Source organism: Rhinatrema bivittatum, chromosome 9, assembly GCF_901001135.1.
Source record: "Rhinatrema bivittatum chromosome 9, aRhiBiv1.1, whole genome shotgun sequence".
In the NCBI taxonomy this organism is placed as follows: domain Eukaryota; kingdom Metazoa; phylum Chordata; class Amphibia; order Gymnophiona; family Rhinatrematidae; genus Rhinatrema; species Rhinatrema bivittatum.
This window is the reverse complement of record NC_042623.1, coordinates 128,515,462-128,531,676: the sequence shown is the minus strand read 5'-3', so window position 1 is coordinate 128,531,676 and position 16,215 is coordinate 128,515,462. Positions and strand designations below refer to the sequence as shown.

Genomic DNA, 16,215 nt, shown 5'->3' with positions numbered 1-16,215 from the left:
ACTTACCAGGACCATTTTGGAGTATAATTGTCTCTTTCAGAGCCCAGAAGGCCTCTTCTACTTCAGCTGACCACTGGACCTTCTCTGGTACTTTCTTAAATAGCAGTCTTCTGAGAGCCGTCAGTCCTGCTTTCCTCAGACTGGTTAGCACAGCTTGGAGTTGGCTTTTGTGTGTCTTCCAATCTGGGCTGCACACCACAATGTCATCTAAGTAGGTCAACTGCTTGCTCTGCTTGATGAGAGTAGAGCAGGCAGTTGACAAAGTGCTGAAATGTTGTGGAGGTGCTATGGAGTCCAAAAGGGAGGATGGTGAACTGGAAAAGTTTCCCTGGCATACAGAATACAGTCTTCTCCTTTGCTGCTGGTGTGAGCAGCATTTGCCAATACTCTGTTGTAAAGTCCAGCGTAGAGATGAACTGGGCTGATCCCAGATGCTCAGTTAGCTCATCCACTCAAGGCATCGGGTATACGTCAAGTCTTGAGACCTCAGTGACTTTTTTTTTTTTTAAGTCAATGCAGAACCTTATGCTTCCATCTGGCTTTGGCACCAGCACTATGGGTGAAGACAAATCATTGTAAGACTCCTCTATAACTCTGAGCTGGAGCATCTCCTTTACTTCGGTCTCAATGATGCGGTGCCTAGGCCTCAGGAATCTGATAGGGTCACTGCAACTCAACAACTCCAGGAAGCATAATGTCATGCTGCCCCAGGTGAGTACAACCTGGTAGATTTGAGAAGATCTCCTTGTTTCTCTTCCAGCTGCTTTAAATCAGCTGCCTCTGCAGTGGACAGCTGCTCTCCAAAAGGAATCTGGGTTTAGTCCACTTCAGGACCAACCTCTGGACCAAACTCTTCTTCTTGTACCACTCCACACACCTGTGGAACCCACTTCTTCAGAAGATTTACGTGGTAGACCTACGTTTTCTTTCGTTTATCTGGTTGGGTTATTTTGTAATCCACAGACCCTGTTTTCTCCAAACTTTCATAGGATCTTTGCCACTGGGCTAAAAGATTGCTTTCTGAAGAGGGGAGAAGGACAAGGACATGCTCCGCCGGCTGGAATACTCTTTGTACCATGGGGCAGTTATAAGCTTGAGCTTGGGTAGCCTGAGTCTTTGAGGCATAGGTGGACAGCCTTGCCAGCTTTTTTTTTATGCGATCCTGCACTCAGAGAACATAGTCCACAAGGTTCTGCCTGGGGTTCCCTTCATCTTCTGAAGTTTCCTGAGCTACATTCAAGATTCCTCTTGGCCTCCTCCCATAAAGTAATTCAAAAGGGGAAAAACCCCATCGAACTCTGGGGCACTTCACGGATTGCAAACAGAACATAAGGCAGCAAGGAGTTCCAGTTTTTGCCATCTTCATCCACAAATTTCCTCAACATTTGCTTGAGCGTCTGTTGAAGCGCTCAACCAGACTACCGATCTGTGAGTGATACACCATGGTGTACAGAGTTTTTATCTTAAGCAAGGTGCAGAGTTGTTTCATTATCTTGGACACGAACGAGGTCCCCTGATCCGTCAGGATTTCCTTGGGCAGCTGAAGTCATGAAAAAACCTCCATTAGGGTGGTCATCACCATCGGGGTCTTCATGTTCCGTAGCCATTCTGCCTCTGGATATCTTGTGGAACGGTCGAGAATGATGAGGATGTATTTATTTCCTTGAGTAGATCTTTCTAGTGGCCTCATTAGGTCCATACTCACCCTTTCAAATAGATCTCTCTAGTGGCCCCATTAGGTCCATATTCACCCTTTCAAAAAAGATCTCATTGATGGGCATTGGTATGAGGGGTGCCGCCCGTACACTGGCAGGCTTTGCGAGTTGGCAGGTAGAGCAGAACTGGCAATACAAATGACCTTGTTTATGTAGGCCTGGCTAATAAAACTGTGCCAGTGTTTTCTCTTGGGTCTTTTCCTCTCCCAGGTGACACTAAGTTGCATAATTTTCTGATGATGTGGTTTGGGAACTAGAGTTGTTCAATCAATTCTCCCTCCACACTTCCCTTTGTGACTTGGTAAAATAGGTCCCCTTTCATTACAAAATAAAGAGGAATAGGGTCTGTAACCTGCTGTGAGGGAGTTGATAAACAACTCCCTCAGTCTACCTTAAAAGACCAGGCACAGCTTTCCTGCCCAATTCTCCTTAAGGCTGAATTCCACAGGGAACCCTGGGTGAAGGGAGGAGCCCTTCACCAGTCATTAAAATCTGAGAGCCTAAGATGGTTAGGAAGGCCCTGGGAAGCAGATGGAGTCCCAGGTTATGCAAGGACCACGTATTTATAAGGTTGATGAACTGCATGTATTTTGAAGCTGAGCTACATTAGCATCTAACCTGAAGTAAGATGATCAGCATTGATTACTTGTATGAAAGACTGGATGGACCCTGGCATGAGGGTCACCATGGAACTGTTTTGATTTGTTTTCTGAAGAGCACTACTGACTTTAAACTGAGGGCCGGTGGCCATTTTGTGTTGAAGCCATTCTTCCTTGCACTGTAAATAAAAAGCACTACAACACAGCCAGAGTACCAAGCATCTTCCTCTGGCTGTGACCCAGCCACCAAGCGCCCACGCTACCACACCTGTGTTCCAAGGACTAGCTTTCTGTCCACTCTCTATATATGCTTCCGTACCCATTTAAAGGGCTCATCCTCCCTCTGGGGCCATTTCAAGCTCCCTGGGTCACCTCAATTTTCCCACTCAAAGAGGCTAGGTATAATATTCAGGATGGATTGTGGCTCTTCCCCTGACTCTGACTCTTCCTCTCTGGATGCCTTTAAATTATCAGCTTAACTGTATTTTTCCTGTCAGCTTTGCCTCTGAGATTTAGGAGTCTTAGAATCTTTATGATAGAGATCTGGATCATCAACGGGAAAAGAGTTCTGGAAACTCCAATTCTTCATTGTTGTGACTATATGAACCCATTGTGAGCTGGTTCCACAGCCTCTCAAAGTTTGGTCAGTCCTGTCCTATTACCATGGGGTTTTAATCCTATTTATGACATCCCACCTTGCAGTCTGCATGCATGTCCTAAAACCTAACCTTGCTACTAGGTATACCATGGAGGAAAATTTGATTGGCGATGCATTCCCAAGATTTAATAGAAAGAAATCCTTTAAAATAAATTTTATGGATCAACTTGAAATCCCATGTAGATATATTTATAAGATTTCCCTAATCTATAAGTAAGCCCACTCTGCAGGACAGAAAGTGATTCCCACAAGTTAAAACAATAAGGAGAGGAGAGGAATGGAGGAATGTTTAAAATGGAATGAGCATAGCAGTCTCTGACCCAAACAGAGATAAAGAGAAAAAGATTAAAAAAAATGAAAACATAATCCAAAAGGCAAAGAAATATAGAAAAACATTTGCTGTAGATAAAAAGGTGTTTGCAAAATATTCCAATATAGAATAACTGTTGAAAAAAAAATGTCATTGCCATTAGCATATATATAGTATCTGGTAAAAAAAAATGTATGGTGTTTATGAATTTTTTTTTTGGCCTAGCACTTTCTTCCTGCTCCTTTGGGCTTCCAGTTGAATGGAACTGGCCTCCTTTTATGGACTACAGTCTTTATTTCAGCTACCTGGTGTTTTCCCCGTATTTTATATCTTTTTGCAACTCACTTAGCCAAGTCATTGTAGCGCCTTATGTAATAAATCAAGCACAAATTGGTGCCAAAACCTGAATTATTGTGGTGACCCATGAGTGATTTTTTTTTTTTTGGGGGGGGGGGGGGGGGGGGGGAGCCTTCCCTTTTCAATAAAACCATGAAGAAAATAGTGATTCGGGAGTGGAACTGAAGGTGGGTAAAGCAATGTCTATCTCCTTTATATTCAGTCTCCCAGTGGAGGCCGGTAGGCACGGGTAATGCAGCAGAGATTTTTTCTGCCGATCTGCAGAATGAAATAAAAATCCAGAAAAAAGTGAAGGTAATCCATGATTACCCCAGAGCTGCACAGACAAACACCCAAATACAGCGTTTCCCCCAGCATCGCTCACCAATATCGGTGGAGGGAGCGTAAGCCAGCCTACACAGCCCATATTGCTTGCTCAGACTTCCTCCTCGCTGTGATCTCGAGGCGGTTCCCCACGATTCTCCCCGCAAACAGAATTCTATTTTCTATTACTGTGAACCACGTTATGCTCTCGTAGTTTGGTAGCTATTGCCGTTCCACTGTCAATACCTCCTTCCCTCACTCCCCCTGAATTCTATTTCACTGTACCCTGCCTCCCACCTCATATAAATATCAAACATGATTACTCACACTATTCCCCGCATTCATTACCCTACGCATAGACGCTCCTTTCCTTATTTCACCCACCCCATTGCTCCTCGCAAATCACTACTACCTATCTTAATTTCCCCCCTGACACAGCTACTAGGCCTCACCACACTATCTATAGCTCTCGTCAATGCTCAGTCCCTTACGAAAAAAACTCCTATTCTTAATGACTTACTCTTAGATTGCAAACCTGAAATTTGTGCCGTCACAGAATCCTGGCTCAAGGACTCTGATACGGTCCTACTAAATCAGCTCCCCATTGATTCATATGATATATTCTCTATCCCAAGGCCTAAAAAAAAAAAAGGAGGTCTCCTCTTAGCGGCCAAGAAACACCTCAAATTGAGACCTCGTCAAATCAACATTCCACCTAGATTTGAAATAGGATTATTCAAATCCCCTGAACTCAAATCTGCCTCTGAGCCTACTAGAACATGATCCTTCCCCCTTAATTGAACTCATAGCAGATTCCATCAACATTGATAGCCCGGCCATCATATTAGGAGACTCTAATCTCCATGTAGATTTTCTTCCCCGCTCCTCCTCCTGTGAAACTTTCATAAGAACATAAGAAAATGCCATACTGGGTCAGACCAAGGGTCCATCAAGCTCAGCATCCTGTTTCCAACAGTGGCCAATCCAGGCCATAAGAACCTGGCAAGTACCCAAAAACTAAGTCTATTCCATGTTACCATTGCTAATGGCAGTGGCTAGTCTCTAAGTGAACTTAATAGCAGGTAAGGGACTTCTCCTCCAAGAACTTATCCAATCCTTTTTTAAACACAGCTATACAAACTGCACTAACCACATCCTCTGGCAACAAATTCCAGAGTTTAATTGTGCGCTGAGTAAAAGAGAACTTTCTCCGATTAGTTTTAAATGTGCCCCATGCTAACTTCATGGAGTGCCTCCTAGTCTTTCTATTATCCGAAAGAGTAAATAACCGATTCACATCTACCCGTTCTAGACCTCTCATGATTTTAAACATCTCTATCATATCCCCCCTTAGCCGTCTCTTCTCCAAGCTGAAAAGTCCTAACCTCTTTAGTCTTTTCTCATAGGGCAGCTGCTCCATTCCCCTTATTTTGGTAACCCTCTCTGTACCTTCTCCACTGCAATTATATCTTTTTGAGATGCGGCGACCAGAATTGTACACAGTATTCAAGGTGCGGTCTCACCATGGAGCGATACAGAGGCATTATGATATTTTCCGTTTTATTCACCATTCCCTTTCTAATAATTCCCAACATTCTGTTTGCTTTTTTGACTGCTGCAGCACACTGAACCGACGATTTCAATGTGTTATCCACTATGACGCCTAGATCTCTTTCTTGGGTTGTAGCACCTAATATGGAACCCAACATTGTGTAATTATAGCATGGGTTATTTTTCCCTATATGCATCACCTTGCACTTATCCACATTAAATTTCATCTGCCATTTGGATGCCCAATTTTCCAGTCTCATAAGTTCTTCCTGCAATTTATCACAATCTGCTTGTGATTTAACTACTCTGAACAATTTTGTGTCATCTGCAAATTTGATTATCTCACTCGTCGTATTTCTTTCCAGATCATTTATAAATATATTGAAAAGTAAGGGTCCCAATACAGATCCCTGAGGCACTCCACTGTCCACTCCCTTCCACTGAGAAAATTGTCCATTTAATCCTACTCTCTGTTTCCTGTCTTTTAGCCAGTTTGCAATCCACGAAAGGACATCGCCACCTATCCCATGACTTTTTACTTTTCCTAGAAGCCTCATGAGGAACTTTGTCAAACACCTTCTGAAAATCCAAGTATACTACATCTACCGGTTCGCCTTTATCCACATGTTTATTAACTCCTTCAAAAAAGTGAAGCAGATTTGTGAGGCAAGACTTGCCTTGGGTAAAGCCATACTGACTTTGTTCCATTAAACCATGTCTTTCTATATGTTCTGTGATTTTGATGTTTAGAACACTTTCCACTATTTTCCTGGCACTGAAGTCAGGCTAACTGGTCTGTAGTTTCCCGGATCACCCCTGGAGCCCTTTTTAAATATCGAGGTTACATTTGCTATCCTCCAGTCTTCAGGTACAATGGATGATTTTAATGATAGGTTACAAATTTTTACTAATAGGTCTGAAATTTCATTTTTTAGTTCCTTCACAATTCTGGGGTGTATACCATCCGGTCCAGGTGATTTACTACTCTTCAGTTTGTCAATCAGGTCTACCACATCTTCTAGGTTCACTGTGATTTGATTCAGTCCATCTGAATCATTACCCATGAAAACCTTCTCCATTACGGGTACCTCCCCAACATCCTCTTCAGTAAACACCGAAGCAAAGAAATCATTTAATTTTTCCGCAATGGCCTTATCTTCTCTAAGTGCCCCTTTAACCCCTCGATCATCTAGCAGTCCAACTGACTCTCTCACAGGCTGTTTCGGATATACTGTATTTTTCTCTCTATAAGACGCACCTGACCATAAGACGCACCTAGGATTTTTGTGCTAAACTGGCTCTGTCCCTGGGCATGTGTGTGTCTTATGGAGCAAATTAGGGAAGTGCATAACTTTTTTTTTCTCCCCATTTTATTTTAGGGTCTGGGGAGGGCCATTTTGGTCCACTCCCCAGATCAGAAAACTTTTCTTTCTCTGGAAACCCCCCCCCCAAAAAAAAAAACCCATCCCAACCCTTTAAATTAATTAACAACCCCCACCCTCCTGACCCCCCCCAAGACTTGCCAAAAGTCCCTGATGGTCCAGCGGGGGTCCAGGAGTGGTCCGGGAGCGATCTCCTGGGCTTGGGCCGTCGGCTGCCAGTAATCAAAATGGCGCCGACGGCCCTTTGCCCTTACTATGTCACAGGGGCTACTGCTGCCATTGGCCGGCCCCAGTGACATAGTAAGGGCAAAGGGCCGTCGGCGCCATTTTGATTACTGGCAGCTGACGGCCCTTTGCCCTTACTATGTCTCAGGGAGTACCGCTGCCTTTGGTTGGCCCCAGTGACATAGTAAGGGCAAAGGGCCGTCGGCGCCATTTTGATTACTGGCAGCCGACGGCCCAAGCCCAGGAGATCGCTCCTGGACCGCTCCTGGACCACCAGGGACTTTTGGCAGGTCTTGGGGGGGTCAGGAGGGTGGGGGGTTGTAGTAAATTAAGTTGGAAAGTCTTGGGGGAGTCAGGAGGCTGGGGAGGTTTTGTTAGATTTTTAGGTTTTTTTTTTTATATTCGCTCCATAAGACGCACATACATTTTCCCCCCACTTTTGGGGGGAAAAAAGTGCTACTTCATGTTTCCTTTTATATTATTTTATGTTTATTATTATTATAACTTTCATTATATAATATTATTTGCATCCATTACTTTTCTTCTGTTATGCCTTTACCCTGTTATACCCCCGTTTCTTCCACTCCCCTCACCCCCGTTCACTGTATTTCTCTTAGTTCCATGTAAACCGATCTGATGTACCCATGAATGTCGGTATAAAAAAGTTGTTAAATAAATAAAATAATTAATGCCAGCAAAACCGGTCTCCAGACACGCGCTTTAACTTAACTCCTGCCTTGACCCAAGCACTAAAAACCCTGTGTACAAAATCCCACACTAACCAATGCGTGCCACGTAGCCCGTGAATAGTTAAGTTGCCTCATTTGCATGCACTAGCACTAAACCAGCCACGTGTTTTTAAGCGGATTTCTGCACGCGTTTTTCCCACGCTTAGTATGTTATTACTACCTGCCTAAGGCTAGAGCGGGAAAAACGCGTGCAGAAACCAGCATCAGCTTTAGCGCTGGCTTATTATATCAGCCTCTAAGTTTGGTACTAGGTGTTATCATTCAACAATGTCTGGGACTTTCTACTCATTTGTGGAATGTGAATGCCGCTTTTGTAAGATTTATTGAATTATTAAGGGATAACTACTGGCAAAAAAAAAATTTTTTTACATAATTTACTTGGCAGTTAACAACACTTTTTAGAAGTTTTATACAGTATGCATATTGTGAAATGCCTTATGTGCTTGACAATGTGTCTGTCTAATTTCTCATCTGGACCTGTGTCGGACCCATAAAGTTCTATAGAATACACACTATGGGACCAAGAAGTACAAGGTGGAGACTTTGCTATGATAGGCCTAGGAGGAGGAGGCAGACCAAGGTAGCATTGCAGAACTCATCCTGACCAGCTGAAGACTGAGCTCCCCATCTCCCTTCTGCACCTAATCTGTGGCAACAGGAGGAGGAGGAGAGTGGCAATGCCTCGGGCTTTGGTTTCTCCACTACCGCCCAGAGCCTGACTAGCACTTTGAACTAAGGGTGTCCCGGGAAACTATAGACTGGTGAGCCTGACATCAGTGCCAGGCAAAATGGGAGACAGTCACGGTTTTATGGGGGAGAGTCAACATGGTTTTGCAAATGGAAATCTTGCCTTACCAATTTGTTATTTTTTTCAAGATGTAAATAAACATGCAAATAAAGGTAAGCCGGTTGATGTAGTATATTTGGATTCTCAGAGGGCATTTGACAAAGTCCCTCATGAGAGACTCCAAAGGAAATTGGGAGGTCATGGCATTGGAGGCAGTGTCCTATTGTGGATTGGTAACTGGATAAAAGACAGGACATAGAGGGTAGAAGTAAATGGTCAGTTTTCCAAATGGAGAATGGAGAAATTACTTACCTGATAATTTCGTTTTCCTTAGTGTAGACAGATGGACTCAGGACCAATGGGTATAGTGTACTCCTGTTAGCAGTTGGAGACGGATCAGATTTCAATCTGACGTCGGCCCCTAGTACATATACCCCTGCAGGAAGTGCAGCTACTCAGTATTCTTCCTTGCAAAGCATTGTGGATATATGTGTGACTGACTGATTAACTTAATATGATTAACCTAGATAACTTTTGTTAGAACGTTAAAAACTTGATTAACTTGAACTGGTTGGTTGACTATAGCTGGAGACAGCCAGTGTGCTCAACCGGAAAGCGTCGACACCCGGCCGGGTGGATGTCCTAGGTAAATGAAAGCATGGCTTACCCTTGATTCGTTGAAGGACCATGTATGGCGGCAGCCGAGGGTGGGCTGCTGAGTCCATCTGTCTACACTAAGGAAAACAAAATTATCAGGTAAGTAATTTCTCCATTTCCTAGCGTGTAGCAGATGGACTCAGGACCAATGGGATGTATAAAAGCTACTCCCGAATCGGGTGGGAGGCTGCCCGTGATCCAGTTAGGATTGCCCTTGCAAATGCTGTGTCCTCCCGAGCCTGAACATCCAGACGGTAGAATCTGGAGAAGGTATGGATGGAGGACCACGTTGCCACTCTGCAGATCTCGGCAGGTGACAGCATTCTAGTTTCTGCCCAGGAAACCGCCTGGGCTCTGGTAGAATGACCTGTAGAGGTGGAGGTTTTCCCACTTCTACGTAGGCCGCCTTGATGACTTCCTTGATCCAGCGGGCAATGGTTGCCCGCGAGGCCGCTTCCCCTTGTCTCTTTCCGCTGTGAAGGATGAAGAGGTGGTCCGTCTTTCGTACTGGTTCCGACATTTCCAGATATCTGGATAGGAGTCTGCCGATGTCGAGGTGGCGCAGACTACGGGCTTCTTCCAACTTCTTCAAGCCGTCCATCGTAGGTAGTGAGATGGTTTGGTTAAGGTGGAAATGTGAGACCACTTTGGGGAGGAAGGAGGGAACCGTGCATAGCTGAATGGTCCCCGGGGTGAGTCTGAGGAATGGCTCACGGCAGGACAGGGCCTGTAGCTCTGAGATGCGGCGGGCCGAGCACACGGCCAGCAAGAACACCGTCTTCAAGGTTAACAGACGGAGGGACAGTCCTCGGAGGGGTCTGAAGGCGGGTCCCGCTAGGAATTCCAAGACGAGGTTGAGGTTCCACAGGGGGCACTGGCCACTTTAGTGGTGGGCGAATGTGTTTGACTCCTTTCAGGAAGCGTGATACATCTGGGTGCGAGGCTATGCTGTCGTCCTCGCTCCTGGAGCCGTAGCATGACAATGCAGCCACCTGTACCTTGATGGAGTTGAGGGATAGACCCTTCTGTAGTCCATTCTGTAAGAATTCCAGGATCACGGGAACTTTTCAGGAGCGTGGTTTGACATTGTGATCTTCGCACCAGGGCTCAAAGTCTCTCCAGATCCTTATGTATGTTAGTGATGTGGAGAACTTGCGTGCTCGGAGGAGAGTATCTATTACTGCCCCCGAGTATCCCCTCTTTCTCAGGCGGGCCCTCTCAATCGACAGACCGTAAGAGAGAATTGAGCTGGGTCCTCATGCAGGATGGGACCTTGATGTAGCAGGTCTCTGTGTGGAGGCAGGAGTAGGGGATTCCCTGCCAGTAGTCTTCTCATGTCTGCGTACCAGGATCTTCTTGGCCAGTCCGGGGCCACCAGAAGAACTAGCCACCTGTGCCGCTGAATCTTGTGAATGATTGCACCCAGCAAGGGCCATGGCGGAAAGGCGTATAGCAGAGTCCCCGGTGGCCAGGCCTGTACCAGGGCATTGATCCCCTGGGACTGCGGATCTCGCCTGCGGCTGAAGTATCTGGGTACTTGAGCATTGGATCTGTTTGCTAGAAGATCCATGTCTGGAGTCCCCCACCGATTCACTATCATCTTGAAAGCTGTGGGTGACAGCTTCCATTCTCCTGGGTTTAGACTTTCCCTGCTGAGGAAGTCTGCCGTAGTGTTGTCCTTCCCGGCGATGTGGACGGCGGAGATGTCCTGGAGATTTGCTTCCGCCCAGGCCATCAGAGGGTCTATTTCTAGGGAGACCTGTTGGCTTCTGGTTCCGCCCTGCTGGTTGATGTAGGCCACCGTCGTGGTGTTGTCCGACATCACTCTGACCGCTGTGTCTCGAAGTCTGTGGGCGAACCGCAGGCAGGCTAATCTGACCGCTCGTGCTTCTAGGCGGTTAATGTTCCACCTCGCCTCTTCCTCGTTCCACCGCCCTTGGGCGGTTAGCTCTTCGCAGTGTGCTCCCCACCCGTGTAGACTGGCATCTGTGGTGAGCAGGGTCCAGGTTGGAGAGGATAGTCTTGATCCCCGGCTCATGTGGCTGGTCTGTAGCCACCACAGTAGCTGGGTCTGGACTCTGGCCGGTAGTGGTAGACGTACGGTGTCGTTCTAGGATCGTGGACTCCACCGTGATAGAAGTGAGCGTTGCAGGGGCCTGACGTGGGCTCGCGCCCATGGCACCACTTCCAGTGTGGATGCCATTAGTCCGAGGACTTGCAGGTAATCCCATGCTGTGGGACGGGAAGCGCTCAGCAAGGTCTGTAGCCGGTTCCCCAGCTTTGATCTCCTCGCGGGGGTCAGGCTGACCTTGTCTTCCTTGGTGTCGAATCGGACTCCTAGGTATTCTAGCGACTGCGAGGGCTGAAGGGAGCTCTTGCTTGTGTTGACTACCATTCCTAGGCTTTCCAGTAGAGCTATGACTCTGCTGGTTGCTTGATGGCTTTCTTCCGGCGATTTTGCTCTGATCAGCCAATCGTCCAGGTAGGGATGAACGAGGATTCCTTCCTTCCTGAGTGTTGCCACCACCACTACGATTACCTTGGTAAACGTCCGGGGTGCAGTGGCTAACCTGAAGGGTAGTGCCCGGAACTGGTAGTGTTGATTCAGGACCTTGAAGCATAGGTAGCGCTGGTGTTCCTGATGAATGGGGATGTGTAAGTAGGCCTCCGACAGGTCCAGGGATGTGAGGAACTCCCCTGGTTGTATTGCACGTATGACCGAACGTAGGGTTTCCATGCGGAAGCGTGGGATCCTTAGGTGTTGGTTGACCGACTTGAGGTCCAGGATGGGCCTGAATGTACCCTCTTTCTTGGGAACGATAAAGTAAATGGAGTAATGTCCAGTATTTATTTCCCGTGTAGGTTCCGGGGTTATGGCCTCGAGGGCCAGAAGTCTGGTCAGCGTAGCTTCTACTGCCGCCCTCTTGCGGGAGTCGTGGCAGGGAGATTCCACAAACTTGTCCGGAGGGGTTCAAAAGAAGTCCAGGTAGTACCCCTCTCGGATAATGGCTAGGACCCACTTGTCCGAAGTTATCTTGACCCATCTGCGGTAGAATAGGGTTAGCCTGCCCCCTATGGCTTCTTCCCTTGGATGGGTTGGCTGAATCTCATTGTGGGGTGCGGCTGAGGCCTGGGCCCGAGCTGGTTCCCCTCTTGTTGTGTTTGTTCCAAAAGGACTGGTTCCTGCCCATAGGGCGGGGCACTTGATAGTTGTTCTTGTAAGGGTTGAAGCGCTGGGAGCTTCTGCCTCTGGTGGACCTGGGGAAGGGACGCTGGTTTCTCTTCGCCTTGTCCTCCGGCAGGCGAGGTAATGGGGAGTTGCCCCATTTGTTGGCCAGTTTCTCTAGTTCGCTGCCGAAGAGGAGGGATCCTTTGAAGGGCATTCTCGTGAGGCGTGTCTTGGAGGAGGCGTCAGCAGACCAATTTCGAAGCCAGAGTTGTCTCCTGGCTACCACTGTGGACAAAACTCCTCTGGCTGCTGTGCGCACTAGATCGGAGGCCACATCAGTGAGGAATGATAGTGCTGGTTCCATGTCTTCTCCCGGGGTGTTGTTCCTGGCTTGGGATAAACAGGAACGTGTCACCACTGTTTATTGCAGCAGGCCGCAATCTGCAGGGACATGGCTGCCACCTCAAATGATTGTTTCAGTATGGCTTCCAGGCGCCGGTCGTGTGCATCCTTGAGCTCTGCTCCTCCCTCCACTGGGATGGTAGTGCGCTTAGTGACCTCGCAGACTATGGTGTCCACTCTAGGGCACGCCAGAAGCTCCTTGGTCACTGGGTCCAGGGGGTACATGGCCGATAAGGCTCGGCCCCCTTTGAATGAAGACTCTGGCGCATTCCACTCCAGGTCAATTAGCTGTTGTGCCGCCTGTAAGAGAGGGAAATGGCGAGACGTCTGTCGCAGGCCCTCTAGCAGGGGGTTCATTCTAGGTTTCCCCGAGGTGCCTTGGCCCGGGATAGCGAGTTCTGATAGGCATTGGGATACAAGGTCCAGAAGCTCATCCTTTGAGAAGAAGCGTCTCATGGTTCGGTGTGGCTCTGTCCCCGAGGGAAGTTCCCCTTCCTCAAGGGGCTCGATTTCCTCTTCGGAGAAATCCGTGTCCCTGTAGGTGGGGCTTCTGGGTGGTGGGAGCCTGTGCCTAGGCCTCGAGAGTCCTGGGGCATGAGGGTCTTCCGGTGGTGCATATGGCTGGTCCGCCCGGGGTTCAGTTTGCATCTTGACAAAGGCATGAATCCCCTTAAACAACTCTACCCAAGAGATCGACGCTGGGTCTAAGTTGAGGGGCGCCGGTTCCCTGGGGGTCCCCGTTTGTGGGATGGACTCGCTGGGGCCTGCTAGGTCCGGGGTGCCCCCTGATGAGCTAGCACTGGGCCCTGGGTGGGACTGGCCCTGACCTGGATCTCCCAGGGCCTCCTCACAGTGTGCGCATAGGGCGTCGGCTTCCTCGCTCTGTGCGGCTCTGATGTGGCATGCTGGGCAGAGGCCTTGAACTTTATTCCTGTTTCTGGAGGTGCCATTTCTGTGGACGCGTATGTTCTTATGCGCTCCATTGCGTCTGAAATGTGCGCGCAGATGTGCGCCTTGTAATGTGCGCGTAAGGTTTTATGTGCGCCTAAAATTATGCGCACAAATAATTTTGTGCGCTTAGCTTAATTTGTGCGCTCGGGTCGGACGGCGAGCGGCGCGGCGAACAAGGCCAAGATGGCGATGGCGAGCGTGCAGACAATATGGCGACCTCCTCAGAGGGTCTCCAACGAGGGCAGACCCTGGAATGGCCAGGGCCTAGCCCCTCTAGGGCAGATCAACCCGGCGGCACAGGCTTCCAATCGCTGACCTGTGCTCCTCCTCGATCTTCGGAGACCGGCTTAAAGTAGAAGATTTCCACCTTACCTTGTCTTCGGCGCTTCCCGGTTTCATTCCGGGAGGTCTCCGGCTGCGGGGAGAGAGGGTAAGTATCTTCACCGCCGTGCTCGAGGGGGTGCACCCGCTGCCTCTCAGCTGCGCCCGGGATCAGGGGCTAAGTCCTCGCCGCGATTCAGCCGCAGGACCGAGGCTGCCTCTACGCCACAGCCGAGGGACTCGGGGGCTAGGTCCCTGCCCCGATTCGGCCACCGGACCGAGGCTCACCTCCGAGGGACCACGGAAATCACCTCGGGAAACTCAACTGGGGGAGGGACCCGAGGGTATCACCGCAGGAGTGCGGGGCTCGTCTTCAGGTAGGATTTTTCTTCCAATTTCGTTCTTTAAATTTGGTCTAACGCTCAGAGAGCGTGCAGATAGCTCCTAACTGCTTTGGAGACGGAAAATACTGGGTAGCTGCACTTCCTGCAGGGGTATATGTACTAGGGGCTGATGTCAGATTGAAATATGATCTGTCTCCAACTGCTAACAGGAGTACACTATACCCATTGGTCCTGAGTCCATCTGCTACACGCTAGGAAAAGGCCATTAGTGGAGTGCCCCAAGGGTCTGTACTGGGACTTGTTCTGTTTAGCAGATTCATACATGATCTAGAGAAAGGAACAAGTGAGGTAACCAAATCTGCAGATGACACAAAATTGTATCAAGTTTTTAAAGCAGCAGTGGATTTTGAAGAAATGGAGAAGGACCTTATGAGACTAAGATACTGGGCATCTAAATGACAGAGTCAATGCAATGTGGACAAGTACAAAGTAATGCACATAGGGAAAAATAATCCTAAATACAGGTATACAATGTTGGTTTCCATGTTAGCAATTAGCACCCAGGAAAAGGACCTTGGAGTCTTTGTGGGCAATACCTTGAAATCTTCAGCTCAGTGTGTGGTAGCAGTCAAAAAGGCAAATAGAATGTTAGGAATTATTTGGAAAGGAATAGAAAACAAAAATTGAGAATATCATAATTCCTTTGTACAAATCAATGGTATGACTACACCTAGAGAATTGTGTGCAGTTCGGGTGGCCCAATTTCAAAAAAGACATAGTGGACATATAAAAGGTACAGAAAAGGGTGACAAAGGGGATGGAAACGCTCTCTTACGAAGAAAGGCTAAACAGATTAGGGCTCTTTAGCTTGAAAAAGAGAAAAATGAGAGGGGATATGATTGAGATTTATAAAATCATGAGTGGGGTGGAACAAGTAAAAAGGGAACAGTTATTTACCCTTACACTAGGACTAAGGGACATTCCATGAAACTAGCAACTAGCAAATTTAAAACAAATTGTAGGACGTTTTATTTTATTCAGTGCACAATGAAGCTAAGAAATGTGTTGCCAGAGGAAGGGGTCAAGGCAATTAACATAGCGGGGTTCAAAAGAGGATTGGACAAGTTCCTAAAGGAAAAGTCCATATATGGCTATTAGCCAGGTAGACTTGGGAAAGCAGGTGCTTGTCCCTGGGAGTGAGATACAAGAATCTGCTGGGTACTTGTGACCCAGACTGGCCACTGTCAGAGACTCGAATGCTGGGCTTGATGGATCTTGGTCTGACCCAGCACGGCACTTCTTATGTTCTTAAATATGCTGTCCCTTGAGATTCAAAGCATACAATTAATGACTTAAGAAAAATGTTTAACTGACACAAGGTATTTGCTAGTGCTGTCTACTTTTCAAAAAGCTTTATTTTAGTAAAATGTCCACATCTTTTTCAAGAACAGTGAAAGGGAAACCTACTAATGGGATCCAAAAAGTAAACAGAACAAGTTGATAATTTCAGGATTCTAAATAGTGTTTTAATAGGTTTCGAGGACATGTCTCACCAGATCAGTAATTATTGGCTGAATCTGTACTTTGTTCTGCAACGCTGTCTGCTGTGTACAGGAAGCTGCTGAAGGATTGATGTCTGTACACCTGTAACCAAAAAGAAATTCCTGATATTACACAGAAATACTATTAACAAAAATCTGATGACAAAATGCATTAAGCAGCATGATTGAATGGC

The 16,215-nt window shown here is 47.4% G+C and overlaps 1 protein-coding gene across 2 annotated transcripts in view; it reads right to left on the bottom strand.

Moving 5' to 3' along the window:
• Positions 1 to 16,215, bottom strand: part of N6AMT1 (N-6 adenine-specific DNA methyltransferase 1) — an 82,348-nt gene that overhangs the window by 39,363 nt on the left and 26,770 nt on the right. For both annotated transcript variants that reach the window (XM_029616053.1, XM_029616054.1), the window contains exon 4: positions 16,034 to 16,124. In XM_029616053.1, the coding sequence (XP_029471913.1) occupies positions 16,034 to 16,124 (91 nt within the window). The remainder of the gene's footprint in view (positions 1 to 16,033; positions 16,125 to 16,215) is intronic.